We start from the raw sequence: 25,058 nt of genomic DNA, 5'->3' as shown, positions 1-25,058 counted from the left end.
AGAGGAATAGGAGACATGATCAAGAAGCATCAAAAGGATCCTTCCAAAGCCACAGATCAACTTATATGTTTGAAATGGGAAAATGTGCAACTATCACCTTTGCTGAATCTGATCAACCTATCCTTCCATCTTTGTATAAGAATTTTACATGTATCTTTAGGGGTCATGCTAAGCCCCTCACCCTACTTTTTTTTGGTCGCACTGTGCAACTTGATCTTAGTTCCCTGACCAGGAATTGAACCTGGGCCACAGCAGTGAAACTGTTGAGTCCTATTATTAGGGAACTCCCAAGCCTTCCCTTGTTAATACAGTTTCTTGGAACTGATATTTTCAAATCAAGCTTTCTTCATGTCCTTTATAGGGAATTAATGTATATGACTAAAATGATGCCAAGTTAATATTAGTAATTTCACAATGTTTATTGTTATGAGGCATAATAAGGAATATGTACTTTGACAACATGCTATATACATAATTTGTTCTACTAACCATTCAATTCATAACTTTAAAAGCTCTACATGTTATGGTGAAAATGGCCTTCATTTATGTAATTATTTTCCATCATGTCTGCTGAGTTAGGTATCACCATACTACAGATACGAATTCTATTGTAAAATTCTCTCTATAAAGATGTTGTCAACAAATTTATCAAATTAATCAAGTTCCTGTTATGTATTAAGCCTTGAACTAATACTGAAAGCTTGTCTGTGTTTTTAGTTCACTATGATTTTTACCACTGCTATGAATTCTCTGATGTACAGTGAGTTGTGATTTCTGGATGAAAGCTTTCCCACATACAGCACACTGATAGGGTCTTTCCCCAGTGTGAATTCTCCGATGTAAAACAAGATCTGACTTCTGAGAAAACGCCTTTCCACATTCAGCACAAACATATGGTTTCTCTCCTGTATGAATCCTCTGATGACCTGGGAGGTGAGACTTTTGAGAGAAGGCTTTCCCACATTCAGTACAAACATAAGGTTTTTCTCCTGTGTGTATCCTCTGATGTCCAATGAGATGTGATTTCTGACAGAAGGCTTTTCCACATTCACTGCATTTATAGGGTTTCTCTCCAGTATGTATCCTCTGATGTATAATGAGCTGCGACTTTCGGGAGAAGGTCTTCCCACAAGCAGTACATGTGTAAGGTTTCTCCCCAGTATGAATTAACTGGTGTGTGATGAGTTCTGTCTTTCTGCTGAAGGCTTCCTCACACTGAGCACATTTGTAGGGTTTCTCCCCGGTGTGAATTCTTTTATGTATAATGAGGTGGGACTTCTCACAGAAGGCTTTCCCACATTCAGTACACTCATAGGGCTTCTCTCCAGTATGAGCTCTATGATGTATAATCAGTTGTGACTTCTGGGAGAAGGCCTTACCACACTCTCTACATTCATAAGGTTTCTCTCCAGTGTGAATTCTCTGATGTATAATGAGGGGTGATTTCTGCGAGAAGGCTTTTCCACATTCACTACATTCGTATGGTTTTTCTCCAGTATGAACTCTCTGATGTATAATAAGGGATGATTTTTGAGAGAAGGCTTTTCCACATTCAGAACATTCATAAGGTTTCTCCCCAGTATGAGTTCTCTGATGTACAATGAGGTGAAACTTCTCACTGAAGGCTTTCCCACATGCACCACAATCATATGGTTTCTTCCCAGTATGAATTCGTTGATGTACAATGAGCTGTGACTTCTTAGCAAAGGCTTTTCCACATGTAATACACACACAGGTTTTCTCCTTGGTTTCAACATTCTGATAATGAATAATGGATTGTTTCTTGCTGAAAATATTTCCATGCTCATTATCATTACAGGGAATTACTCCATTGTGAATCTTCTTAAGGTTAGAATTGGCCACACTGTGGATGAATGCTTTTTCACATCCAAAACTCTGATCAAGGTTTCTTCTTAAATTGTTCTTATCACAACTAGGTAGGTCAATATTAGATTTCAAGTTCTTTTTAAAGGAATCATAGTTATAGGGTCTTTGTCTTGAAGCATCTGACTCTATGCACTCTTGAAATATTTTCCTCAGTGCATCATATTTGTAGTCTGACTCTACAGTCATTGTTTTGTTGTTGATGACTGTTACTTGCCTGGAAAGTCTGTTTTTCTGACATCTCTGTAACTGGCCATCACTTTGACAGACTTTTAAAATGGAGTATAATGAACCATCCTTTGTGACTCCTTTCAATATCTTATTATGGAAGGAAACAGACCCCAAAATACATGATTGGGGGTTGTCAAGGTTACTCTTCCTGTCTAAAAGAAAGGAAAATTAAAAAGTCATAAAGAATAATTAACAGAACACAGAGGAGTATAAAAAATGATTGATCTAATAAAGGTGATGAACCCAAACAGGGATGAGATGCCATTTCAGAAGACAGTAAAACATACACTATGATCAGGGGAATGAATAGACAAAGATGTTAAAGAGAAATATTCATGAAAAAACTAGACCTGAAGGAGAGAGAAAACTATCTGAGTTATTATCACTCTAATCTTGGATTACTTTTTTAGGATCTTCCCATTTCTCCTGCTTTCAGAGTGTAAATGCGTTTCACCATTCAAATTCATTTATTTTATAAACCATCTGCTATACACTTGGCTAGTATTATCCTGCCACCTCTAGTTGAAGAAGCAAGGTCTCTTCTGTACTCAAAATATTTTATCTCCTCTCATTCTACTTTTCTAATTAACAACTAATATAAACAAGAGAAAAATCCAAGATCATGCTGTGGATTCAGTATCAGTCACACCAAGAATCCAAGCTTGAATTCCACTGTTCTTTCTATATATTATCAAATAAAACTAGCAAAGTTCTCCCAGAAAAGCCATATTTCCCTATCTTCTAGGTTTTGTTCATATATTCTTCTTGCCCACCTCCACCAACAGTTTGCCTTCACCTCCCTTTCTCATCATCATCAATACTCAAATTATCTCTCAAAGCAGCTACAGCTGCATGCTCTGAAAAATGCCTTTTCAAATTCTGTTGCATTTCTTTAGACTCTAATTTTCTCTGAACTTTTAAAAACAGTAGCATTATTTGATATTTAATTTTGTAATACAACCTGTGTTTTTAGAAGAAATTTGCCTTCTATTGCCTATTAAGCCTTTTCATAAAATGCATTGAATATATAAAACAATATACATTTAATACAAAAGATATACATATACAACCAATAAGAAATAGCTACCCCCTGAAGTGACTCAGCAGCAGCAGCAGCATAAAGGTTCACAATTATTTAATTGATTAATTATTTGTTGAGTGCCTATTAAATTTTCAGCACAAGAAAAAAGAGTAAGAGAATTCACTAAGAAGAGAAACATAAGCCTCAGGCATCAATCAACCAAAATAAAAACAAAACAAGCAAACTTATATTTCACTTACCTAGTCGCCCATCTGCCTGACCTTCATATGGACAGATCCAATTTGGTATGTCTCTCTTAATGATCCATGGATCTTCTCCTTGCTCCAACTTGGAAATGACATCTGGTTTGGAAACTGGATGGCCTATTAAATAGAAATCAGAGGAATTGGGATAGACTGCACAGAAGGCAAAAGAGAAGATTCAGTTTAAGGAGGTCTACGATGAAGTAGTTCATTTAACCTTCAGAAAGTAATGACCTCCATTGGGGAAAGTATTAAGATCATCAAAGTCATTATATACATGTCAGGAAACACCTAACTACAGTGACTGATAAGGAAAGGTACTTGACTGGTCAAGTCTGAGTTATACAGGGAAGTCACTCTTACCCATTGAGACCAGGTGGCTATAGTTCTCCAGCATCACGTCCCTGTACAGGGTCTTCTGAGCAGGGTCTAGTTGCTGCCACTCCTCCTGCGTGAAATCCACAGCCACATCCTTGAAAGATACTAATCCCTGTAACAGTAATATTCCTGTTCAATCTAAAGTCATCATTCTTATCATTTCTACTGTAGCATGCAAAACTATACCTATACTTAGTTTTGTACCAGAGTATTTGGGAGAATCAGTGTCAAATCATGCCTTTAACAAGAGCCAGACAGGACAGGAAAACAAAAGAGGTAAATCATAAAATGCCTACCTAATACAAATGGTAATTTAGTAAGTGATAAAGCAGCATTAAAATAGCTGAAAGGAAGATGTATTAGCCAATGAATAGTACTGAAACAACTGGAAAGTTAACAGGAAAAGAATAATGCTGAATTCATATGCTAGAAACTGAACTGTATACCCTGGAAATATGTAAGTTGAAGTTCTAACCCCAAGAACATCAGAATATGACCTTATTTGGAAACAGGGCCATTGCAAATATAATTAGTTAAATGAGGTCATCAGGGTGGACCCTAACCCAATATAACTGATATCCATATAAAAAGGAGACGTTTGAACAGAGTCACACACACAGAGAACGTTATCTATAAGCCAAACAGAGAGACTTAGAACAGATCCTTCCCTCAAGCCCTCAGAAGGAACCAACCCTGCTGATAAGCTGAATTTTGACTTACAGGCTCCAGAACTGTGAGATAAAAAATTTCTGTCATTTAATCCATGCAGTTTGCGGTATTCAGCTATGCCAGTTCTAGCTGTCATAATGAAGTATATCAGTTATAATACAATGATATCTATCTTATGTCTTGGAAAAGAGAAAAATATATATATTCTGAATGAAGAAAAATTTTAATTTTAAAAATACCCAAAATTATAAAATAACAACAAAACCTGGCTGGGAGGATTTTTATTAATAATTATAGAGAAGGATTTTTAAAGTATAACACATAAAAAATTTTTGAGAAGAGCCACATTTAGAGAGTCAGAGAATCTCAAAGTTCTTGAAGATTCTAATCCAATCTCCTCATTTCATAGGAAAGAAATTTAGTTTCTTCTAAATCTAACAATTCTCCTACATATATGCAATAACTAGGAATATAATGAAATACATCAATTATAACAGCAATATTGAAAAAGAACACACTTAAGAAATATGCAGGAAACATTCATGAAAAAGCCAAAACAAATCATTGACATGACACTGAAATAAAGGACTTGGGTAACTGTAGAGCCATAGATGTTTCTGGAAGGTAAACTAATGGTTTTAATCATGGCACCAGTATGTATGCTCACAATAGTAGTCACCTAATAGTGGAATCTAAATGATTTGCATTATTTAAAACTATTTTTAATGGTTTTTCCCTAATTATTCTATTATCAAATACTGCTTTCAGAATGAAAAAAAATTAAATATCAACATTCTGTTGCTTAAAAGATTCCTTTGGTTCTTTACTCTCATCTCAATCATCTCAATCTTAAGGTTTCTCTCATCCCACACCATCAACCTACCACACATTTAGCTTGTTCCCATAAGATTCCCTTTAGTTTTCCCACTTTACATATGAGATAACTGAGGATTTACAGTGGTTAAGTCACTTTGTGCCAAAGGTTACACTAAATATATATGACTGGTCAACTGTCAGATTTAAAAGCAGCTATCCTGACTCAATACCTTGGTTTTTTGACCACTGTACTCCACAATACCTTCCTTGATACTGTAATTAAGACCTTTTATATTTTATTACATTAATATTGCCTATAAACAAACTTTCCACGAAACACCTCCACTTTAGTTTTCCTCAAATTCTCAGTCTTTTCTACTTTTGCAAATGCTGTTTCCCATCCTCATCCTACTTCCTTCATAATCCAAAATTCAACCATTTTTAAAGCCGCTTATCCTTGCTTTCTCTATAAAGCTGCTGCTCTTCTTTCTCCACTATAAAAATTCCTTGCTATCATGTCTATTATAGAGCTTTTATGTATTATTGTTAGTTTCCACATCTGTTTGCCCCATTTTTCTCTGTATTCTTCCCAAGAAAGAACCATGCCTAAATTTTCAGTTATTTCACAGCTAGCTAGCAGCTGTGACATATACTGAATATTCAAGACATATCTGCCATAAAGGAATGAATGAAATTATAGAGAATAAAGTTCATACTTAGTTAAAAATGGTTTTGCACACTTTAAATAATATTCCTGTGATCTAAAGAACAGTAACGTGAGAAAGATAATAAATGTAGAAAATAGAGGAAATCCATTCTGATAAGAAAATTCATAAATGTAATGCTAACATTCTAATTTTGCTTTATCAATAACACTAGAATGCTTTAATATACTATATATGTATAAATTTTGCTAATTTCAAGTAAAATACAGCACATTATCAGTGGAAAATTGTATTTTTTGTATCGGTTACAAGCAATTTTTACAGCTTGAGTGACTGAGAGAATGGAAGAAATGGAGGAGATGGAAGGGGAATAGGTGTTAGAGGGAGAAAAGGTAGATGTGTGTGAAAATGATGACTTCTACTTCTGGACTGTATGGAAAAAACACAAATCTTTAATCCTAAAGTAATAAGCAAGTTAATTAGCCATGGTAGTTGAATCTACTGGGCCAATAAAAAATCCATACTCATCTTCAGAACATCAGGGACCCCTGCTTTCCAAAGCTTTGCAAGACAATTATATATTTTTTAATTATTTATTTATTAATATTAATTTTTTAGATTCCTATAAGAAGGTAACCTTCATGTAAAGTTATGATTATATTTTTTATTAGAGTATAGTTGCTTCACAATGTTGTGTCACTTTCTGCTGTACAATGAAGTAAATCAGCTATATGTACACATATATTCCCTCCCTCATGAACCTCTTTCCCACTTTCCCCCAATCTGACCACTCTAGGTCATCACAGAGCACCGAGCTAAGCTCTCTGTGCTATACAGCAACTTCCCACTAGCTGTCTATTTTACACACAGTTGTGTATACATCAATCCTACTCTACCAATTTCTTTCACCCTCCCCTTCCCACCCCATGTCCATTTTCTACATCTGCATCTGCATTCCTGTCCTGCAAACAGGCTCATCTGTACCATCTTTCTATTAACAGATTCCATAGAGATCATTAATATATGATATTTGTTTTTCTGACTTAGTCCTTCCTATGATGGACTCTAGGTCCATCCACATCACTACAAACGACTCAGCTGTGGATCTTAGTTCCCCAACTAGGTATTGAATCTGTGCCCCGTTCAGTGGAAGCTCAGAGCTCTAACCACTGCAAGGGAATTCCTGACAATTATATTTTAAGAACTACTTTTTGAAAGAAATAAATATTTTGGAAGACTATTCAAAACATTTCTATTCTGTATTATCTAGACTTTGTTGATAGATAAAACTGGACAACAGGAAGCCTCTATACTTTATCTAGTCCTTTAAAGCAGAGGTCAACAAATTTTTTCAGCAAAGTAGATATTTTCAGCATTTCAGACCATATGATGCTTATCCAACTCTACCACTGTAATACAAAAGAAGCCATAGACAATATGTAAACAAATGACATGGCTGTGCTGCCAGTAAAACTTTATTTACAAAAACATTTAGGAAACTGAATTTGCCCCACAGGCAACAGTCTGATGACTCCAGCTCTAAAGGATAAAGTTACAGAGTCAGGCTATGACACTATGATAACTTCCTTCTAAAAGAAATCACTCTATGATACAGTTACAAATTTATTATTGCATTTACCACAGGAGTGTTGGTGAGAACACTGTATATCCCATTACTAAAAGGAAGATCCAAAACTGAAAGTTGTTTTAGTTTTATATTGCAAGAAATAATTTCTTCCTATGGGAAATGTATCTTCTTTCTCTTCCGTGAAGTTGCTCAGTCGTGTCCGACTCTTTGTGACCCCATGAACTATAGCCCACCAGGCTCCTCCATCCATGGAATTTTCTAGGCAAGAGTACTGGAGTGGGTTGCCATTTCCTTCTCCATCTTTCTCTTTAGAGGACTGAAAATCATGTAACTGATGATGTCAGCAAAAAGATGAGAAAAATTGTACAACTTTTTAAAGTGGTTTTAAGCCAAATTATCTGCATATTACCTAGCAATTCTTTCTAGGTTTGGATCTTTATTTTGGCTATCTTTCCCTGATCTAAATTTTGGCTATCTTCACTTTTCCATTTGATTGTATTTAGAACCAAAACAGGAAATTTTAAAAATTAAAAATTAAACAATTCACCTGGGACTTCATCTTTTTCTGCTCTCCTTTAAAATGGCAGATGCCTGAAAAGGGAAAATTGGTGATCAGAAGGGTATTTTCACAGATCGGATGCAAAATGCAGCTTCTATATCCACCAGTCTAGAAACAACAACCACAGAAGTTAGGTAGACGATAAGCAAACCTGTGGGAGAAGATAGTTTGGTCTTCATAGAAAAATTAGCAAGTATAATGTGAAGTAAGCTCTCTTGTAACTTCATACTTTAATCATACAGAACTTGGACAAGGTTTTTTAATTGTATGGATGTGAAGATATGTTTCTTTTTGATTTATTAACCACTTATTCCCCCCCTGCCATTAACCACCAATTCTATTCACAGGAGTTCATAAGGCAACACACACACACACACCAAGATAAACACACACACACACACACAAACGCACCAAGATAAATTCCCCAACAGTAAGAACAGCTAATGACCAAATAAAAAACTGAGAAGTGTATTCCCTTATTCCCCAAAAGGAATAAGCAGCTAAAATCTAATCTCACTAGAGTTCTTATATTTTCCTTGCAATTCAGCAGACACTCCTGCCAATCAATATGTTTAAATTTTTATTGTTGATTTCCAACAGTATGGATGTTTCCATATAAAAATGGTAGTAAGTTGGGACCACTGATACAAGGGAATATACCCTAATACAGGCAGGTACATACCTGGTAAATCCTTCTCAGTCCCACAAGGAGTCAGGTAGACAAGATTTAACTGGTTCAGAGGAACTGAGTACTCCTGCCACAGGGATACTGTTTTATATGGGGTATTCTAAACTTTGTCAAAATAGATCTGTAAGGAAACAATTGAGAGAAACAGTCATACTTACCTCCAGGCACCCAGTAGGTGTTTAATAAATGTTTCTTGAATAAAATATAAAATGATTTCAATACATTTAGACAGAAGTAGGATGAAAATCATATTTTCATAATAATCCTATCCTTTCTGATTTGTTTGTTATTGTTTCAAAATGATCATTTTTGTTAGGGGTACCAGGTTAAGGGCACAGTGACGGGTTGAGAAGGGATGTGACCTGAAAGGCTGCCCATGACCTGTGGAAATTTTCACGTACGTAAACGAAAAGTAGGCTATATCATCCAAGACACCCTGGTCATTACTTCTCCCTCCAAATCTCTGAATCCTGGGGCCTAGCAATCACATACTCCACAGAACTCCCCCATGCCCACCACATCACTGACTGCCACATGGATGCCCTCATCATTTAGTCCACAGCCTCCCTCATCAATCACTGATTCTTCAGAGTCCTCGAGATTCCTGACCCAGTCAACACCAGTCAGTCCCCCTACACACCATTTCTGATCCCACAGATAATCCCATCACTGACACACCAATTACTAATCTTATACCTAACCCCATCCCTGATTCCCAAATAAACCCAACCCTAATCCTACATACTTTCCCTACCAGTGACTTCATCAGTCTCCAATCACTGACACTCACGGACCCCTCTCATCCCATTACCAATCCAAAAGACCCTCATCACCACACACGTCCGCCTTCTGACCTGCAGTTCCAGAAACGCCCATCACGGCTTAACCCAAGACGGCTGTCACATCCATAGCGGTGAATTCTCCCGCTTCCTGTCTGGGTGAGCAAAGCGCGGGGTTGCCCGGCGTGCTCTGTTCCGTACAGCGGAGTTTTGCCCACTCTGGGCGGCTTTGTTCAGGAGGCAATATGGCCACTCCCGTGCTACGTGTCTAAGTGGGAGCCGCCATCTTGCGAGACTGGTCAGTTCCGTACAAGCAGAGGAATTCGGTTTACTCAGCGCCTTCGTCTGGGCTGTACCACAGAGGCAGCAAGGGGAGGGGGGAAAGATAACATAAAAGAGGATTATACAAACCTGTAACGTACAAAATTTTGCAGCGAGATTTTACAGGATTGGGTAAGAAGTCTGAGGGATACTGTCCTCCATTAGAAGGCTGCGTTTGGTAAAAGACGGACAATTTGGAATAGTAAAATATTCTCACTTGCGACTTGACTTAAAAGTGTTTGTAAATGGCGCAACCCTATACCAGGAGATTCTACTTGCTGAGAAGGGTGAAAATGTGGAATGGAAATGCCACTGTGAGGGAAACCCGCCAAAGTGGTGGAAGAGTTCACGAGGAGCAAGGGAAGAGGATACAGATTAATAATGAAATTTACGTTAAGAACGGTTATAAGGAATTCTCTAGAGTACACTACTACTGCAGTAACAAGTTGCAAAGGCCGACTGAAGAAAATAAAAGTGAGAGAAGTTGAAGGTAGAGGAGGTCTCTGTCATAATGAAAGAAATAAAAAAGCCACAGTGAGATATTATTTCTCTTCTAGTACCTTGTTTTTTAAAGACAGTATTCTAAGTTTGGAAATACAGAGTGTTAGTAAGAATGCCATGGGAACCTGGAATTCTCATATATTACTAATGGGAAAGAAAAATGACACAGCCCTATATAGAGCTGGGCTTCCCTTGTGGCTCAGCTGGTAAAGAATCTGCTTGCAATGCCGCCGACCTAGGTTGGGAGGATCCCCTGCAGAAGGACAAGGCTAACCACTCCAGTATTCTGGTCTGGAGAATTCCATGGTCAGTATATTCTGTGGGGTCGCAAAGAGTCGGACACAACTGAGGAGTTTCACTATATAGAAGACACTGGCAATAGGGACTTCCCAGGTAGCAGCATTGGTAAAGAATTTGCCTGACAATGCAGGAGACCCCAGAGATGCAGGTTTGATTCCTATGTCAGGAAGATTCTCTGGAGTAGTAAATGGCAACCCAGTCCAGTATTCTTGCCTGGGAAATTTCATAGAGGAGCCTGGTGGACTACAGTTCATGAGGTCGCAAAGAGTCACTGGACTCATAACTGTAGGTATTTGTTAGCTATTGCTGTGTAACAAGTTACTAGAAAGTAGCAGTTTGCAACTATAAATGTAGTTAACTGTTTCATTGATTCTGTGAGTTGAGAATGTAGGAACAGCTGAGCTGGGTGGTTCAGATCTAGTCTGTCAAGAGGTTGCTGCACTCAAGCTGTCGTCAGCCAGGACTGTAGTTATTTCAAGGCTAAATAACTGTAGTTATTTAAACTAAATTTCAAGGTTATGCTTCTAAACTCAGTGAAGAAGCTGGTGATAAGCCTCAGAATTTCAATTTCCAGGCTCAACTGCCCATCATAAGGGCCTTTCCTTCAGCAACTCAATTATCCTCATGACATGGTGGGTCTTCCTCTCTCAAGCCTGCCTCATAGTATATAAGCTGGTTTCTATGTAAGCTGGCTTCTATGCAGACCAAATGAGTCAAGGGAAAGACAGTGAGAGAGCACACACAAGATAGATGCCAGAGTCCTCTTATAACCTATATTAGAAACGATATCTCATTACTTCTGTATTCTATGTGCTGAAAGTGAATCATCAAGGGTGCCCACAAACAAAGGAATGGGAATTAAGCTGTACCTCTTAATAGGAGGATTCAGTTCAGTTCAGTTCAGTCACTCAGTTGTGTCGACTCTTTGCGACCCCATGAATCACAGCACGCCAGGCCTCCCTGTCCATCACCAACTCCCGGAGTTCACTCAAACTCATGTCCATCGAGTCAGTGATGTCATCCAGCCATCTCATTCTCTGTCGTCCCCGTCTCTTCCCACCCCCAATCCCTCCCAGCATCAGAGTCTTTTCCAGTGAGTCAACTTGTCACATGAGGTGGCCAAAGTATTGGAGTTTCAGCTTCAGCATCAGTCCTTCCAATGAACACCCAGGATTGATCTCCTTTAGAATGGACTGGTTGGATCTCCTTGCAGTCCAAGGGACTCTCAAGAGTCTTCTCCAGCACCACAGTTCAAAAGCATCAATTCTTCGGTGATCAGCTTTCTTCACAGTCCAACTCTCACATCCATACATGACCACGGATAGCAAAGTCTAAAACCACAACGCTACATGTAAGCTTTTGCTCCTGAACTCAGAAACTCCATTCCAGGAATATATCCCAAATATACATTGCCCCCACCCCCAAAATAGGTTACTCATTGCAGTACTATTTTTAATACCTAAAGACAACAATCAACCCAAACATTTGCCAACAGGTCCAGCTGTATAAATCACAGTATACCCATAAAACAGTAGTATTCAGCTGTAAGAGAGAGACAGAAATATCTCTATGTACTACTATGGAGGTAAAGAGGATATAATGTTCTATGAGGGGAAAAGGTAGAAAAAATGAGAATCATTTGTTATTATCATTTAGTTTCTAAAATGTGAATATGTATACAGTTAATTCTTCTTATTCATGATAGCTATGTTCAATTCAGTTCAGTTCAGTTCAGTCGCTCAGTCGTGTCCAACTCTTTGCGACCCCATGAATCACAGCACGCCAGGTCTCCCTGTCCATCACCAGCTCCGGGAGTTCACTCAAACTCATGTCCATTGAGTTGGTGATGCCATCCATCCATCTCATTCTCTGTCGTCCCCGTCTCCTCCCGCCCCCAATCCCTCCTAGCATCAGAGTCTTTTCCAGTGAGTCAACTTGTCGCATGAGGTGGCCAAAGTATTGGAGTTGCTGCAAACACAGAACTAGTGAATACTGAACCATATCTCCAAAGGAAAATAAAAATCAATATAAAACAGATTACAATATTAAATTACAACTTTGTATAATTAAGATTATAACCTTAAAAACAATTCATGTTGGTGGATTCTATTGTCTTTATTTTACCAGAAAAGCAAAGTTCAAAAGAGTTAAGTGATTTGCCTGAGGTCCAATAACAAAGGCCAGAGTTATATTCAAACCCTGTCTGGCTGGCCCCAGAGCTGGAGTTTCTTGCACCACATTGCATTGCCCCTACCATCCTCATCATCTGTTCACCTCTGTGTAAGAGCTGGAACAAGAATGCAGAGCATTCCCTTGTTTAAACTCAGCTGGGAATGTGTGCATGGGGCAACTCAAATTTTTGGTACTCTGGACATGTCTGCCTGTGACTGAAAAAGCACTGAGTTTGACTTTTGAGGTTACAAATACATTTTAGCAAGTAGGTGAATTTGTAGATACAGAATCTGTGAATAATGAAGATCAACTGTATATGTGTTAACCTTAAAAATAAAAAGCAAATGATGGAAAAATAAGTCACCAAATAAAATATAATCTACAAAAGGTATTATTATTTATCTTTTGAAATATAGCAACTTACCCCAAAACTTAGTGGTTTTAAACAACACACATCTATTGTTTCACAGTTTCTGTGGGTCAGGAATCTGGACATGGATTATCTGAATCCTCTGCTTTGAGGTCTTCTACAAATCTATGATCTATTGATCCAGGCTGGGGTCTCTCATCTGAAGACTCAAATGGGGAAAGATTCATTTCCAAGCTCAACTACATGATTGTAGGTAGAATTTAATGCCTCAAAGATTCCTGGACTAAGGGCATTCATGTCCTTGCTGATTGTTGTGAGGAAGCCACCCTCGGTATCTTGCCATGCAGGACTCTCCAACTTGCAACTTGCTTATCTAGGGAGTCAAGAGAAGAGTCTGTAAGCAAGATGGAAGTCACAATCTTTTATAACCTTATTACATATGTGACATCCCCTCAGTGTTGCCATATGCCGTTGGTTAGAAGCTGCTTACTTATGTGGAGTATTTTATCAGGAGGTGGGACTCATTTGTGGCTATCTTAGACACTTCCTACACCAGGGAGGAAGGAAATAAGATAGAAGGGACACAGATCGCATCTTATATTCTTTGAATATACCATAGTTCTGTTGATTTGACTACATAACCACAAAAAATTTACATGTTTATAAAACAAAATTAAATTTGATAAACCAATTCCAAATTCCTGCTTGTGACCAAAGTGAAGTAATAGGGAATGGATGGGCACATTCACCTGAACCAATGGAAAAACCAGACAAGTGTATGAAACAATGATTTTAAAGGTATTAGACATCAGGCTGCAAAGGACAGTGATCCTTGAGAGACGGGAAACAAACTGAGGTGACCCTTCTGATTGCTCAGTTTACTGCCTTGAGAACATTTCCAGATATGACATGAAAAGCAAGTCCAGTCTAGACTTCCAGAGTGGTAGAGAAAGAACTAACAGTACAGTGAGACCAAGGCAGCTACAGTCACAGAGCAGAGATCAAAGAGGAGAAAGCTGCACATAATGAGAGCTCCAGAGACTTGCAGAGGGTCCACTTCATGTATTCAGGAGAGTATGGGTCAGTGCATCTATGTAAGGAAAATTAGCATCTGGGAAAAGAGACACTGGAGAGGAAGGAAGAAACAGTAACTGGAGTTCAAGATTAAGCCAAGATTAATGCCTGTTCCCATCAGCCAGACTGGAAAATTTCACAATTCACTGGGAAGAATATACAGAAAGGTCTTGCCTCAATAGTGGGAAATCATTAGTTCTACCTTTAAATCTTACTCTAATGCCAGTTAACAACTATTTCCAAGTAACTTAGCTGAAATACAGAAAAAAGCATCAAAATAGGTACTGGAACACTAAAGTATCTATCATCCAACATGATAAAATTTACACCGTCTGCCACCAAATCAAAAATTATCAGGTGTGTATAGAAACTGGAAAATGATACTCATAATGAAGAGAAAAATAAACCAAAGGAAAAAAACACAGTTCAGAATTTAAAAGATGTTGGAAATGTAGAACTAGATATTAAGTTACTATAGATCTTGTACTCATTAAAACAATAATGTGAGAATATTATGAACTTCAGCCTCATAAATTTGGCAAGGTAGAAGAACTGGACCATTTCTTCAAACACCAAAACTCAACTAAGATTAAATAGATCATTTGCATGGCTCCATAACTAGAATTCTACCAAAATTTCAGTATTCCAAACCATTTTATCAGGAAATTGTTACCAAAATGATACTAAGGCAGTACAAAAAAACAAAAACAAAAAACTACAGACCAATGTCTCCCATGAACTTAAAACATAAAAATACTCAATAAAATATTAGCAAACCAAATCCAGTAATATAGCAAAAGAGTTATACACTATGACCAAGTATAATGTATTTCAAGTAGTCAAAGCTAGCTAAAACTGGAAAATTAACCAACAAGATACAAAGAAAAAGTAAATGATTATGTCGACAGAGAACAGGCATTTGCTAAAAATCTAGTACACATGCATGATTAAAAACACAAAACAAAAAGCCTCTCAGCAAAATAATAATAGATAAGAATTTTCATAACTTAATAAAGAGCATCTACCAAAAAAACCCACAGAAGATATAATACTTAATGATGAAAGACTGAATGATTTCGCTCTTAGACCAGGAACAAGAGAATGATGTTTGCTATCACCATTTTACTTCAACATAGTAGTGGAAATTCTACCCACTAAAATAACACAAGAAAGCAAAATTAGAAGTGTATAAATCAGAAATTAAAGAAATTAAACTGACCCTACATACAGATGACATAAATGATTGTTTATGTAGGCAATCCAAAGGAATTTACCAATGTTATGCCTAAAACTAGTAAGTGAGTTCAGCAAAGGAACAGTATACAAAATACAAAAGTCAATCACATTTCTATATACTAATAATAAAAACATTAAAACAGAAATAAAAACATTAATACCATTTTTAATCACTCCAAAGAAATAGAAACACTTAGACTTACACTTATCAAAACATGTAGAATCTTTGGGAATAAAATCACAAAATGTCATTAAAAGAAATAAAATAAATAGACATATCATGGTCACTGATTTGAAGACTATAGATAGTAAAGATATCAATTATCCCCAAATTGATCTACAGATTTAAAGCAATTTGTCTTAAAAATGATAGCAAATTATTTTTTGTAGACTTAGACAAAACTATTTATTTGGAAGTCCTTAAAGAACTAAAAACAGAGTTACCACATGATCCGGCAATCCCACTCCTAGGCATATATCCAAAAAAGATGAAAACTCTAATTTGAAAAGATATATAGACCCTAATGCTCAGAGCAGCACTATTTACAATAGCCAATTCATGGACGCAACCTAAATGTCTGTCAACAGATGAATGGATAAAGAATATATGGTGTGTGTGTGTGTGTAAAATGAATTGGAATATTACTCATCCATAAAAAAAATGAAATAATGCCACTTGCGGCAACAAGGATGGACCTGGAGATTATCAACTAAGTGAAGTAAGTCAGAGACAAATATCACAGGATATCACTTTTATGTGGAATCTACAAAAAGATACAAATAAACTTATTTACAGAACAGAAAAAGACTCACAGACATAGAAAACAAACTTATGGTTACCAAGGGGAAAGAGAGGAAGGAATAAATTAAGAGTTTAGTATTAACAGATAGACATAACTATATATTAAACAGATAAACGAGGACCTACTGGGAACTAGGGAACTAGATTCAATATGATGTTATAACCTATAATAGAAAAGAATCTGAAAAAGAACATATTTAAATATACACATATATATAAATTAATCACTTTACTATACAACTGAAACTAACACAACACACAACATTCAACTATACTTCAATAAAAAGTTGGTTTTTGGGGAAAAAAACTTACATGGACAGGAACAGGCCCTATTATAGCTAAAATAATCTTGAAAAGAATAAAGTGGAAGGAATTACTCCCACAACTTCTATTAAACATTGTGTTGGAGGCTCTAGTTAGCACAATAAGGCAAAAAATATATTAAAACTATTTGGTTAGGAAAGAAAAGAGTAAAACCACATTCATTTGTAGATAACATGATCGTCCATGTGGAAAATCTAATGCATTCCACAAAGAAAATGGTACTAGAACTAATCAGTAACCTTAGAAAGGTTGAAATATACTAGATCAATATGCAATAATTAGTTGTGCTTCCATATATAATCAATAAATAATCAGAAATTGTGGGGGGAGGAGAGGGTGAGATGTATGGGGAGAGTAACATGGAAAGTTACATTACCATATGTAAAATAGATAGCCAGTGGGGATCTGATGTATGACTCAGAGAACTCAATCAGGGACTCTGTATCAACCTAGAGGGGTGAAATGGGGAGGGAGATGGGAAGGAGGTTCAAGAAGGAGGGTACACATGTACACCTACAGCTGATTCATGTTGATGTTTGACAGAAAACAACAAAATTCTGTAAAGCAATTATCCTTCAATTAAAAAATAAAACAAAATTTAAAAAAATCAGATAATAACATTTTAAACATCTAAGACAAATTTTTAAGTATGAATGATTTGGGGGCATATTTGACAAAAGAGGTGAAACACCAATATACCGAAAACTAAAACAATACTAATAGAAATTAAAGAAGACTTAAAGGAGCTATATGACATTCATGTGTCAGAGCCCCATTGTTATAATGTCAAACTCTGCAAATTGAGTTATAACTTCAGTGCAATCTATTCAAAATGGCAGCAAGCTTATGAGAAGAAACTAACGAGGAAAGAAATAAAACTGTCCCTATATAAAAAGGACAGTTTTATATTCATATGGAAAGGAAAAGAACCAAGAATTGTCCAAACAGCTTTGAGGAAAAAATTAAGTTTGCAGCTTAACACTAGCCTGATCTCAAGACTTATTATACACATGCTACAATAATCAAGAAAGTATGGTATTGGTGTAAAGATTAAAAAATGTATAAATGAAACAGAGTAGGATAGCTCAGAAATAGATCCAGCTGATATAATCACAAAGACAATTCCGTGTGGGCAAAAAATAGCCTTTTCAACAAATAGTGCTTGAATAATTGAATGCTGCTGCTGCTGCTAAGTCACTTCAGTAGTGTCCGACTCTGTGCAACCCCATAAATGGCAGCCCACCAGGCTCCCTCATCCCTGGGATTCTCCAGGCAAGAACACTGGAGTGCGTTGCCATTTCCTTCTCCAATGCAGGGAAGTGAAAAGTGAAAGTGAAGTTGCTCAGTCGCGTCCGACTCTTAGCGACCCCATGGACTGCAGCCTACCAGGCTCCTCCGTCCATGGGATTTTCCAGGCAAGGGTACTGGAGTGGGTTGCCATTGCCTTCTCCGTGAATAACTGAATATCTATAATTTAAATTGAATCTTACTCCATTCTTCATACTACATACAAAAAAAAAAAAAAATTCAAAATGGCTTGCAGTCCTAAATATAAAATGCTGCAGTCCATGGGGTTGCAGAGTCGGACACAACTTAGCAACCAAACAACAAAAACTATAAAATTCCTAGAATCAAATGTAGGAGAAATCCTTTGAGACCTAAGATGAGGCAAAAATTTCTTAGTAACACCAAAAGCATAAACCATAAAATAATAAAGGATAAACTGGACCTTTGGTCTTCAAAAGACACAATTTAAGAGAGTGAAAAGACAAGCCACAGACTAAGAGAAAGCATTTCCAAATCATACATCTAATAAAGAACCATCAGCTAAAATATATGAAGACCTTTAACAAGGAAATTATTACAGACTGAGCAAAAAACTTAAATATGCACTTCCCCAAAGACATACTGATGTCAAATAAGCATAAGAAAAGATGCCTAACATCATCAGTCATTAGGGAACTGCTAATTTAAGAGAGTGAAATAGCATTAATCACTTATACTGCAAGGAGATCCAACCAGTCCATTCTGGAGGAGATCAATCCTGGATGTTCATTGGAGGGACTGATGCTAAAGCTGAAACTGCAATACTTTGGCCACCTCATGCGACGAGTTGACTCACTGGAAAAGACTCTGATGCTGGGAAAGGTTGGGGGCGGGAGGAGAAGGGGACGACGGAGAATGAGATGGCTGGATGGCATCACGGACTCTGTGGACATGAGTTTGAGTGAACTCCGGGAGTTGGTGATGGACAGGGAGGCCTGGCGTGCTGTGATTCATGGGGTCGCGGAGAGTCGGACACGACTGAGCGACTGAACTGAACTGAACTGAACTGAACTTGGAAGGATGTAGAGAAGTGAACTTTTATACACAGCCAGTGGGAATGTAAAATGCTGCAATCCCTTTGGAAAACGGAATTTCTCAGGTTAAATATTCACTGACTATATGGTGCAGCTACTCCATTTTTAATGTTTATCCAAGAGAATAAGTATTGGGCATGTACACATACAACATACAATATCCAAGACATAAGCGTGCAGACATCTGTACAGGAATGCTCATAGCTTCATTTGTAAAAGCCAAAACCTAAAATTAACTTAAATGTCCATCATAGGCAAATGGATAAACTATCCATACAGAAGAATACTAATCAGCAATAGAAAAGAATGAACTCTTGATATACACAGAAAATTACATTAAATTCAAAATAAGTGTGCTGAAAGAAATCAGTAAAAATGAGAGTGCATACATTATGATTCTACTTACATCAGACTCTAGAAAATGCAAATGAATACATAGTGGCAGAAAACAGGGTTAGTGGTTGCCTGGGGATGAAGCAGAAGCCAGTCAGGGAAGAGGAATTTCCAAAGGATAAGAAGAAACTTTGGGGGATGATGAATATTTTCATTATCTTGATTGTGGTGATGGTTTCACTGGTGTATACATAAGCCAATGTTATCAAAATAATATTTGTCCATTAAACCTCAAGAAATCTGCTCTTTTAAAAATGCTATAGCATGCCTTAAAAGGCCCTACATTATCTTCTTCAAATTTTTGGACATCATTATAAACCACTTCCCCTCATTCATTTAACATCAGACATTCTGTTCTTCCTCAATTCACTTTCACCTTAGGGCTTTTAAGAATGCTCCTCTTACTAGTATATAGATTTATCACTACTCTCAGCAATTACTATAGTAAATAAGGACTATTTAGATTATCTCACCAAAATGAAAACACCTTTCTCTTCTGGTCTTCTCATCTTTCTTACTCCCAGCTTACCCACACCTTAAAAGCTTTGTGATGTATGGAATTTTGGAATGTAATTTCACAAAGATTATTAAACCAGTAAAACTCTATCATTCATCATGTTCTTTCATTCTATCATTCACGTTCTTTCATTCTATCATCATCATTCATGTTCTTTCATTCTATCATTTAGTTGTTCAGCAAATACTCAGAAAACACCTACTATTTGTCATGTACTCTTCTAGAGCTTGAGCTGTATCGTTTTAATACAGCTAAATATTCTTGACCCATTTGTGCTTAAATGATACCAAAATGAATAAATAATAAACAAAATAAATTACAATATGATAAAGTGAAAGTGAAGTCGCTCAGTCGTGTCTGACTCTTAGCGACCCCATGAACTGCAGCCTACCAGGCTCCTCTGTCCATGGGATTTTCCAGGCAAGAGTACTGGAGTGGGGTGCCACCATTTAAAAAGTGAAATAATCAAGGAAAGTTAGTATTGCTTAGGAGACCATTGCTGTATCACACATGGAGGTCTGCTAATCTTAAGAGAATTCTGATCCAAACAGTCACCTAAGAACACAGACTCATAACACAGTGTAATTCTACAGTGATAAAATACTATACAACGGGACTTCCCTGGTAGTCCAGTGGTTGAGAATCCACCAGCCAATGCAAGGGACACAGATTCAATCCCTGGTCTGGGAAGATTCCACATGCCACGGAGCAACTAAGCCTGTAGGCCACAAGTACTGAGCCTGAGTCTAGAGCCCACGAGCCACAACAACTAAGCACACATGTCACAGCTACTGAAACCCATGCACCCAAGACCCTGTGCTCTGCAATGAGAAGCCACCACAATGAGAAGCCCACACACTGCAACTAGATAGTTGCAACTCAATGCAATTAGAGAAAGTCCATGCACAGCAATGAAGACCCAGCACAGCCAATATATATATATACATACTACACAGTGATAATTACAAGTGAATGTTCCCAAGTCTACCAGAAGAAAGAATAATGAAGATTAGAGCAGAGATAAACAAAACAGACAATAAAAACCAATAGAGAAAATTAATGAAGAGTTGGTTCTTCCAAAAGATCAACAAAATTGTCAAACATTTAACTAGACTAAGAACAAAAAGATTCAAATAACTAAAATCAGAAATGAGAGGACATTACAACTGATTTTATAGAACTAGAAAGAGACTGTAGGAGAGAACCACTAATATGAACAACTGTACACCAACAAATAATCTGGATGAAATAGATTCCTACACACTCAAAGGTTAACCAATACTAAATTATGAAGAAAATCTGAATAAATTTAAACCCATTAAGGAGACTGAATAAGTAATCAAAAATCCTGCAACAAATAACCCTGACTACAACTGTTGCTGGCACTTTCCTCTATATTAGAAGTCAAGGAAACATGAATATCATACTTCACCCTTGTTAGAGATGAAAGGTTCTGAAACCCAAAGAAAAGCAAGATCTAGACAAACAAGACAGTCTAGAAGATCAACATAGGCTAGAAGATCAACATAGTATAGAATGATCTTTAGGAAGCTGAAAAACAACAATATGAGGAAGTCATTATACCCAAATCATGTGTGTGTATGCTAAGTTGCTTCAGTTGTGGCCGACTCTTTGCAACCCCATAGATTGTAGCCCAGCAGGCTCCTCTGTCCATGGGATGCTCCAGGCGAGAATACTGGAATGGGTTGCCATTCCCTTTCCCAGGGGATTTTCCTGACACAGGGATCAAACCACATCTCTTATTTCTCCTGCAGGAGGGTTCTTTACCACTAGCACACCTGAGAAGCCCCAAATCACAGAAGAAGAAAAAGGGGGGAAATAAAAGCAAGATAAAGAGAAGAAAGAAGAAAAGAAGAAAGCAGACACATCTAGAGCAGATAAATACAGACAAAAGTACTTCAGAACATGAAAGATTTATCAGCCATGTTTCCCAAGACAATAGAAATAAAAGCACGGGCAAACAAATGCAACATATCAAACTTATAAGCTTTTGCATAGCAAAAGAAGCCATAAACAAAGTGGAAAGACTGGAAGAAAATATCTGCAAATGATGTGACTGACAATGGCTTAATTTCCAAAAGATATATACTGCTCATATAATTCAATAACAAAAAAACAAACAACTGAATCAAAATATGGGCAGAAGACCTAAACAGACATTTCTCCAGAGAAGACATACAGATGGCCAACAGACACATGAAGAGATGCTCAACATCACTAATTATTAGAGAAATGCGAATCAAAACTACAAGGTACCATATTACACCAGTCAGAATAGCCATCACTAAAAAGTCTACAAGCAATAAATGCCAGAGAGGGTGTGAAGAAAAAGAAACCTTCTTACACTGTTGATGGGAATGTAAATTGGTACAACCACTATGGAAAATAGTATGGAGGTTCCTTTTAAAACTAGAGTTGGAATATGATCCAGCAACCCCACTTTTAGGCACAAACCCAGACAAAACTATAATTTGAAAAGATTCATATGTTCATAACAGCACTACTCACAATAGCCAAGACAGGAAAACAACCTAAATGTCCATTGACAGATGAATGGATAAAGAATACACACACACACACACACACACACAATGGAATGCTACTCAGCCATAAAAAAAGAACGAAATAATGGCATTTGCAGGAATACAGATGCAACTAGAGATTATAATACTAAGTAAGTCAGAAAGACAAATACCATAAGATATCACTCATCCAGAATCTAAAATATGACACAAATGAACTTATCTAAGAAACAGAAAATTCTATTTTGTGGAAAATTCTTCGAGAGATAGGAATACAGAACCACCTCACCTGCCTCCTGAGAAATCTGTACGCAGGTCAAGAAGCAACAGTTAGAACCAGACATGGAACAACAGACCGGTTCCAAATTGGGAAAGAGGTACATCAAGGCTGTATATTGTCACCCTGCTTATTTAACTTATATGCAGTACATCATATGGAATGCCAAGTTGGATAAAACACAAGCTGGAATCAAGATTGCCAGGAGAAATATCAATAACCTCAGATACACAGATGACACTACCCTTATGGCAGAAAACAAAGAAGAACTAAAGAGCCTCTTGATGAAAGTGAAAGAGGAGAGTGAAAAAGCTGGCATAAAACTCAACATTCAAAAAATGAAGATCATGGCATCTGGTCCCATCACTTCATGACAAATAGATGGGGAAACAATGGAAAGAGTGACAGACTTTATTTTGAGGGGCTTCAAAATCACTGCAGATGGTGACTGCAACCATGAAATTATAAGATGCTTGCTCCTTGGAAGAAAAGCTATGACTGACCGAGACAGCGTATTAAAAAGCAGAGACATTACCTTGCTAACAAAGGTCCGTCTAGTCAAGGCTATGGTTTTTCCAGTAGTCATGTATGGATGTAAGAGTTGGACTAGAAAGAAAGCTGAGCACAGAAGAATTGATGCTTTTGAACTGTGGTGTTGGAGAAGACTCTTGAGAGTCCCTTGGACTGCAAGGAGATCAAAACAGTCCATCCTAAAGCAAATCAGTCCTGAATATTCATTAGAAGGACTGATGTTGAAGCTGAAACTCCAGTGCTTTGGCCACCTGATGTGAAGAACTGACTCATTGGAAAAGACCCTGATGCTGGGAAAGATTGAAGGTGGGAGGAGAAGGGGATGACAGAGGATGAGATGGTTGGATGGCATCACCAACTTGATGGACATGAGTTTGAACAAGCTTCAGGAGTTGGTGATGGACAGGGAAGCCTGGCATGCTGCAGTCCATGGGCATGGAAAGAGCTGGACTCGACTGAGTGACTAAACTGACTGAAGTGAAGAAACAGAAATAGACTTACAGTCATAGAGAACAGACTTGTGGTTGCTAAGGAGAGCTGGATGGGGGTGGGGTAGGGACGGATGGGTTGAGAGTTTGAGAATAGCAGATATAAACTCTTATACATAGAATGGGTAAACAACAAGGTCCTACTGAAGTGCACAGTGAACTGTATTCAATATCCTGTAATAAGCCATAAAGGAAAAGAAAAAAAAATATCAGCCTTACAAACCAGAATCAACTTCAACCATTCCATCCTGTTCGCTTTCTACCATGAACAGTTAACTCTATGATTCAAGTCATCTAAACAGGTCAAACCACCTTGTAGGTATAACTTCTGCTTATTCCAAAAGACTAATAAAAGAAAATGAAATAGAGGGAGAAAAGAGAGAAGAAGAAAAAGGAGAAAATAAATTAGAGACTAAATCAATCAGAGAACAACAGTGACAGAGAAAGAAAAGATGTATAGGAGTTTAATTTTGGACACAAGAGAGAAATTAAAATGAAAAAAAAAACAACATCCATATACAGATGGGAGATCCAATAAGAAAGAAATTCAGATGAATTCCACTTCCAGATGTAAAACAAGTTCCATATCATCTAAGGATTGGTACAATTCCTTGCTGAGTTGTTCTTGATCATACAGTTATTAGAAAAAAGAAAGACATACAGTAGTAGGCTAGAAAAGGATGACTCAATTGACTTTAAAAAGCTTTATGAAAAAATTATAACTAAATATGAAAAACTGAAAGCATAGCTACATGATACATATATGTAACTGATAGATCTTAAATTGCAGTTGGAAGAGGCCACCCAGAGACAATAAAGATTTCCAGATAGGTCACTACTGGAAATTGGGGACAAAGAACTTTAAAAAGAATTGATATGGTGGTTGAGTTGCAAAGTTTTGTCTGACTCTTGCAACCCCATGGACTGTAGCCTGCCAGGCTCCTCTGTTCATGGGATTCTCTAGGCAAGAATACTGGAGTGGGATGCCATTTCCTTCTCCAGGAGATCTTCCTGACCCAGGAATCGAACCGGGTCTCCTGCATTGCAAGCAGATTCTTTACCAACTGAGCTATCTGAAGTGAAAGAAGAGCTCAAAATGTTACCAGACCTAAAAGTAGCCAACCAGAGGCTAAAGGATGAAAACAGGGTCTTAATCAGTGATAAGCAAAATTTCCAAACTAAATAAAAAGCAGCAAGTGATGGAATTACACATATTCGGAACCCAGTGGACCATAACTAAAAGTCACTGGAAATTGGGAAGAATTCTTGGAGACTATCATTTTTTAGATATCCTGCCATGTTCTTCAG

At 37.3% G+C, this 25,058-nt stretch overlaps 1 protein-coding gene across 1 annotated transcript; it reads right to left on the bottom strand.

The window, feature by feature from the left end:
- Positions 1-207: 207 nt before the first annotated feature.
- Positions 208-9,819, bottom strand: ZNF300 (zinc finger protein 300). Its single transcript, XM_055429525.2, has 6 exons — positions 9,617-9,819; positions 8,757-8,883; positions 8,063-8,106; positions 3,763-3,889; positions 3,397-3,519; positions 208-2,267 (listed from the first exon to the last, which is right to left on the bottom strand). The coding sequence occupies exons 3-6, from the start codon at positions 8,072-8,074 to the stop codon at positions 688-690; spliced, it is 1,842 nt and encodes a 613-aa protein (XP_055285500.2). The 5' UTR covers positions 8,075-8,106; positions 8,757-8,883; positions 9,617-9,819; the 3' UTR covers positions 208-687.
- Between the last annotated feature and the right edge of the window lie 15,239 nt (positions 9,820-25,058).

This window comes from Moschus berezovskii, chromosome 8 (assembly GCF_049115385.1).
Source record: "Moschus berezovskii isolate FMDL1 chromosome 8, NW_MosBer_1.0, whole genome shotgun sequence".
Classification (NCBI taxonomy): Eukaryota; Metazoa; Chordata; class Mammalia; order Artiodactyla; family Moschidae; genus Moschus; species Moschus berezovskii.
Note: the sequence above shows the minus strand (reverse complement) of the source record. Positions and strands in the feature narration are given on the sequence as shown.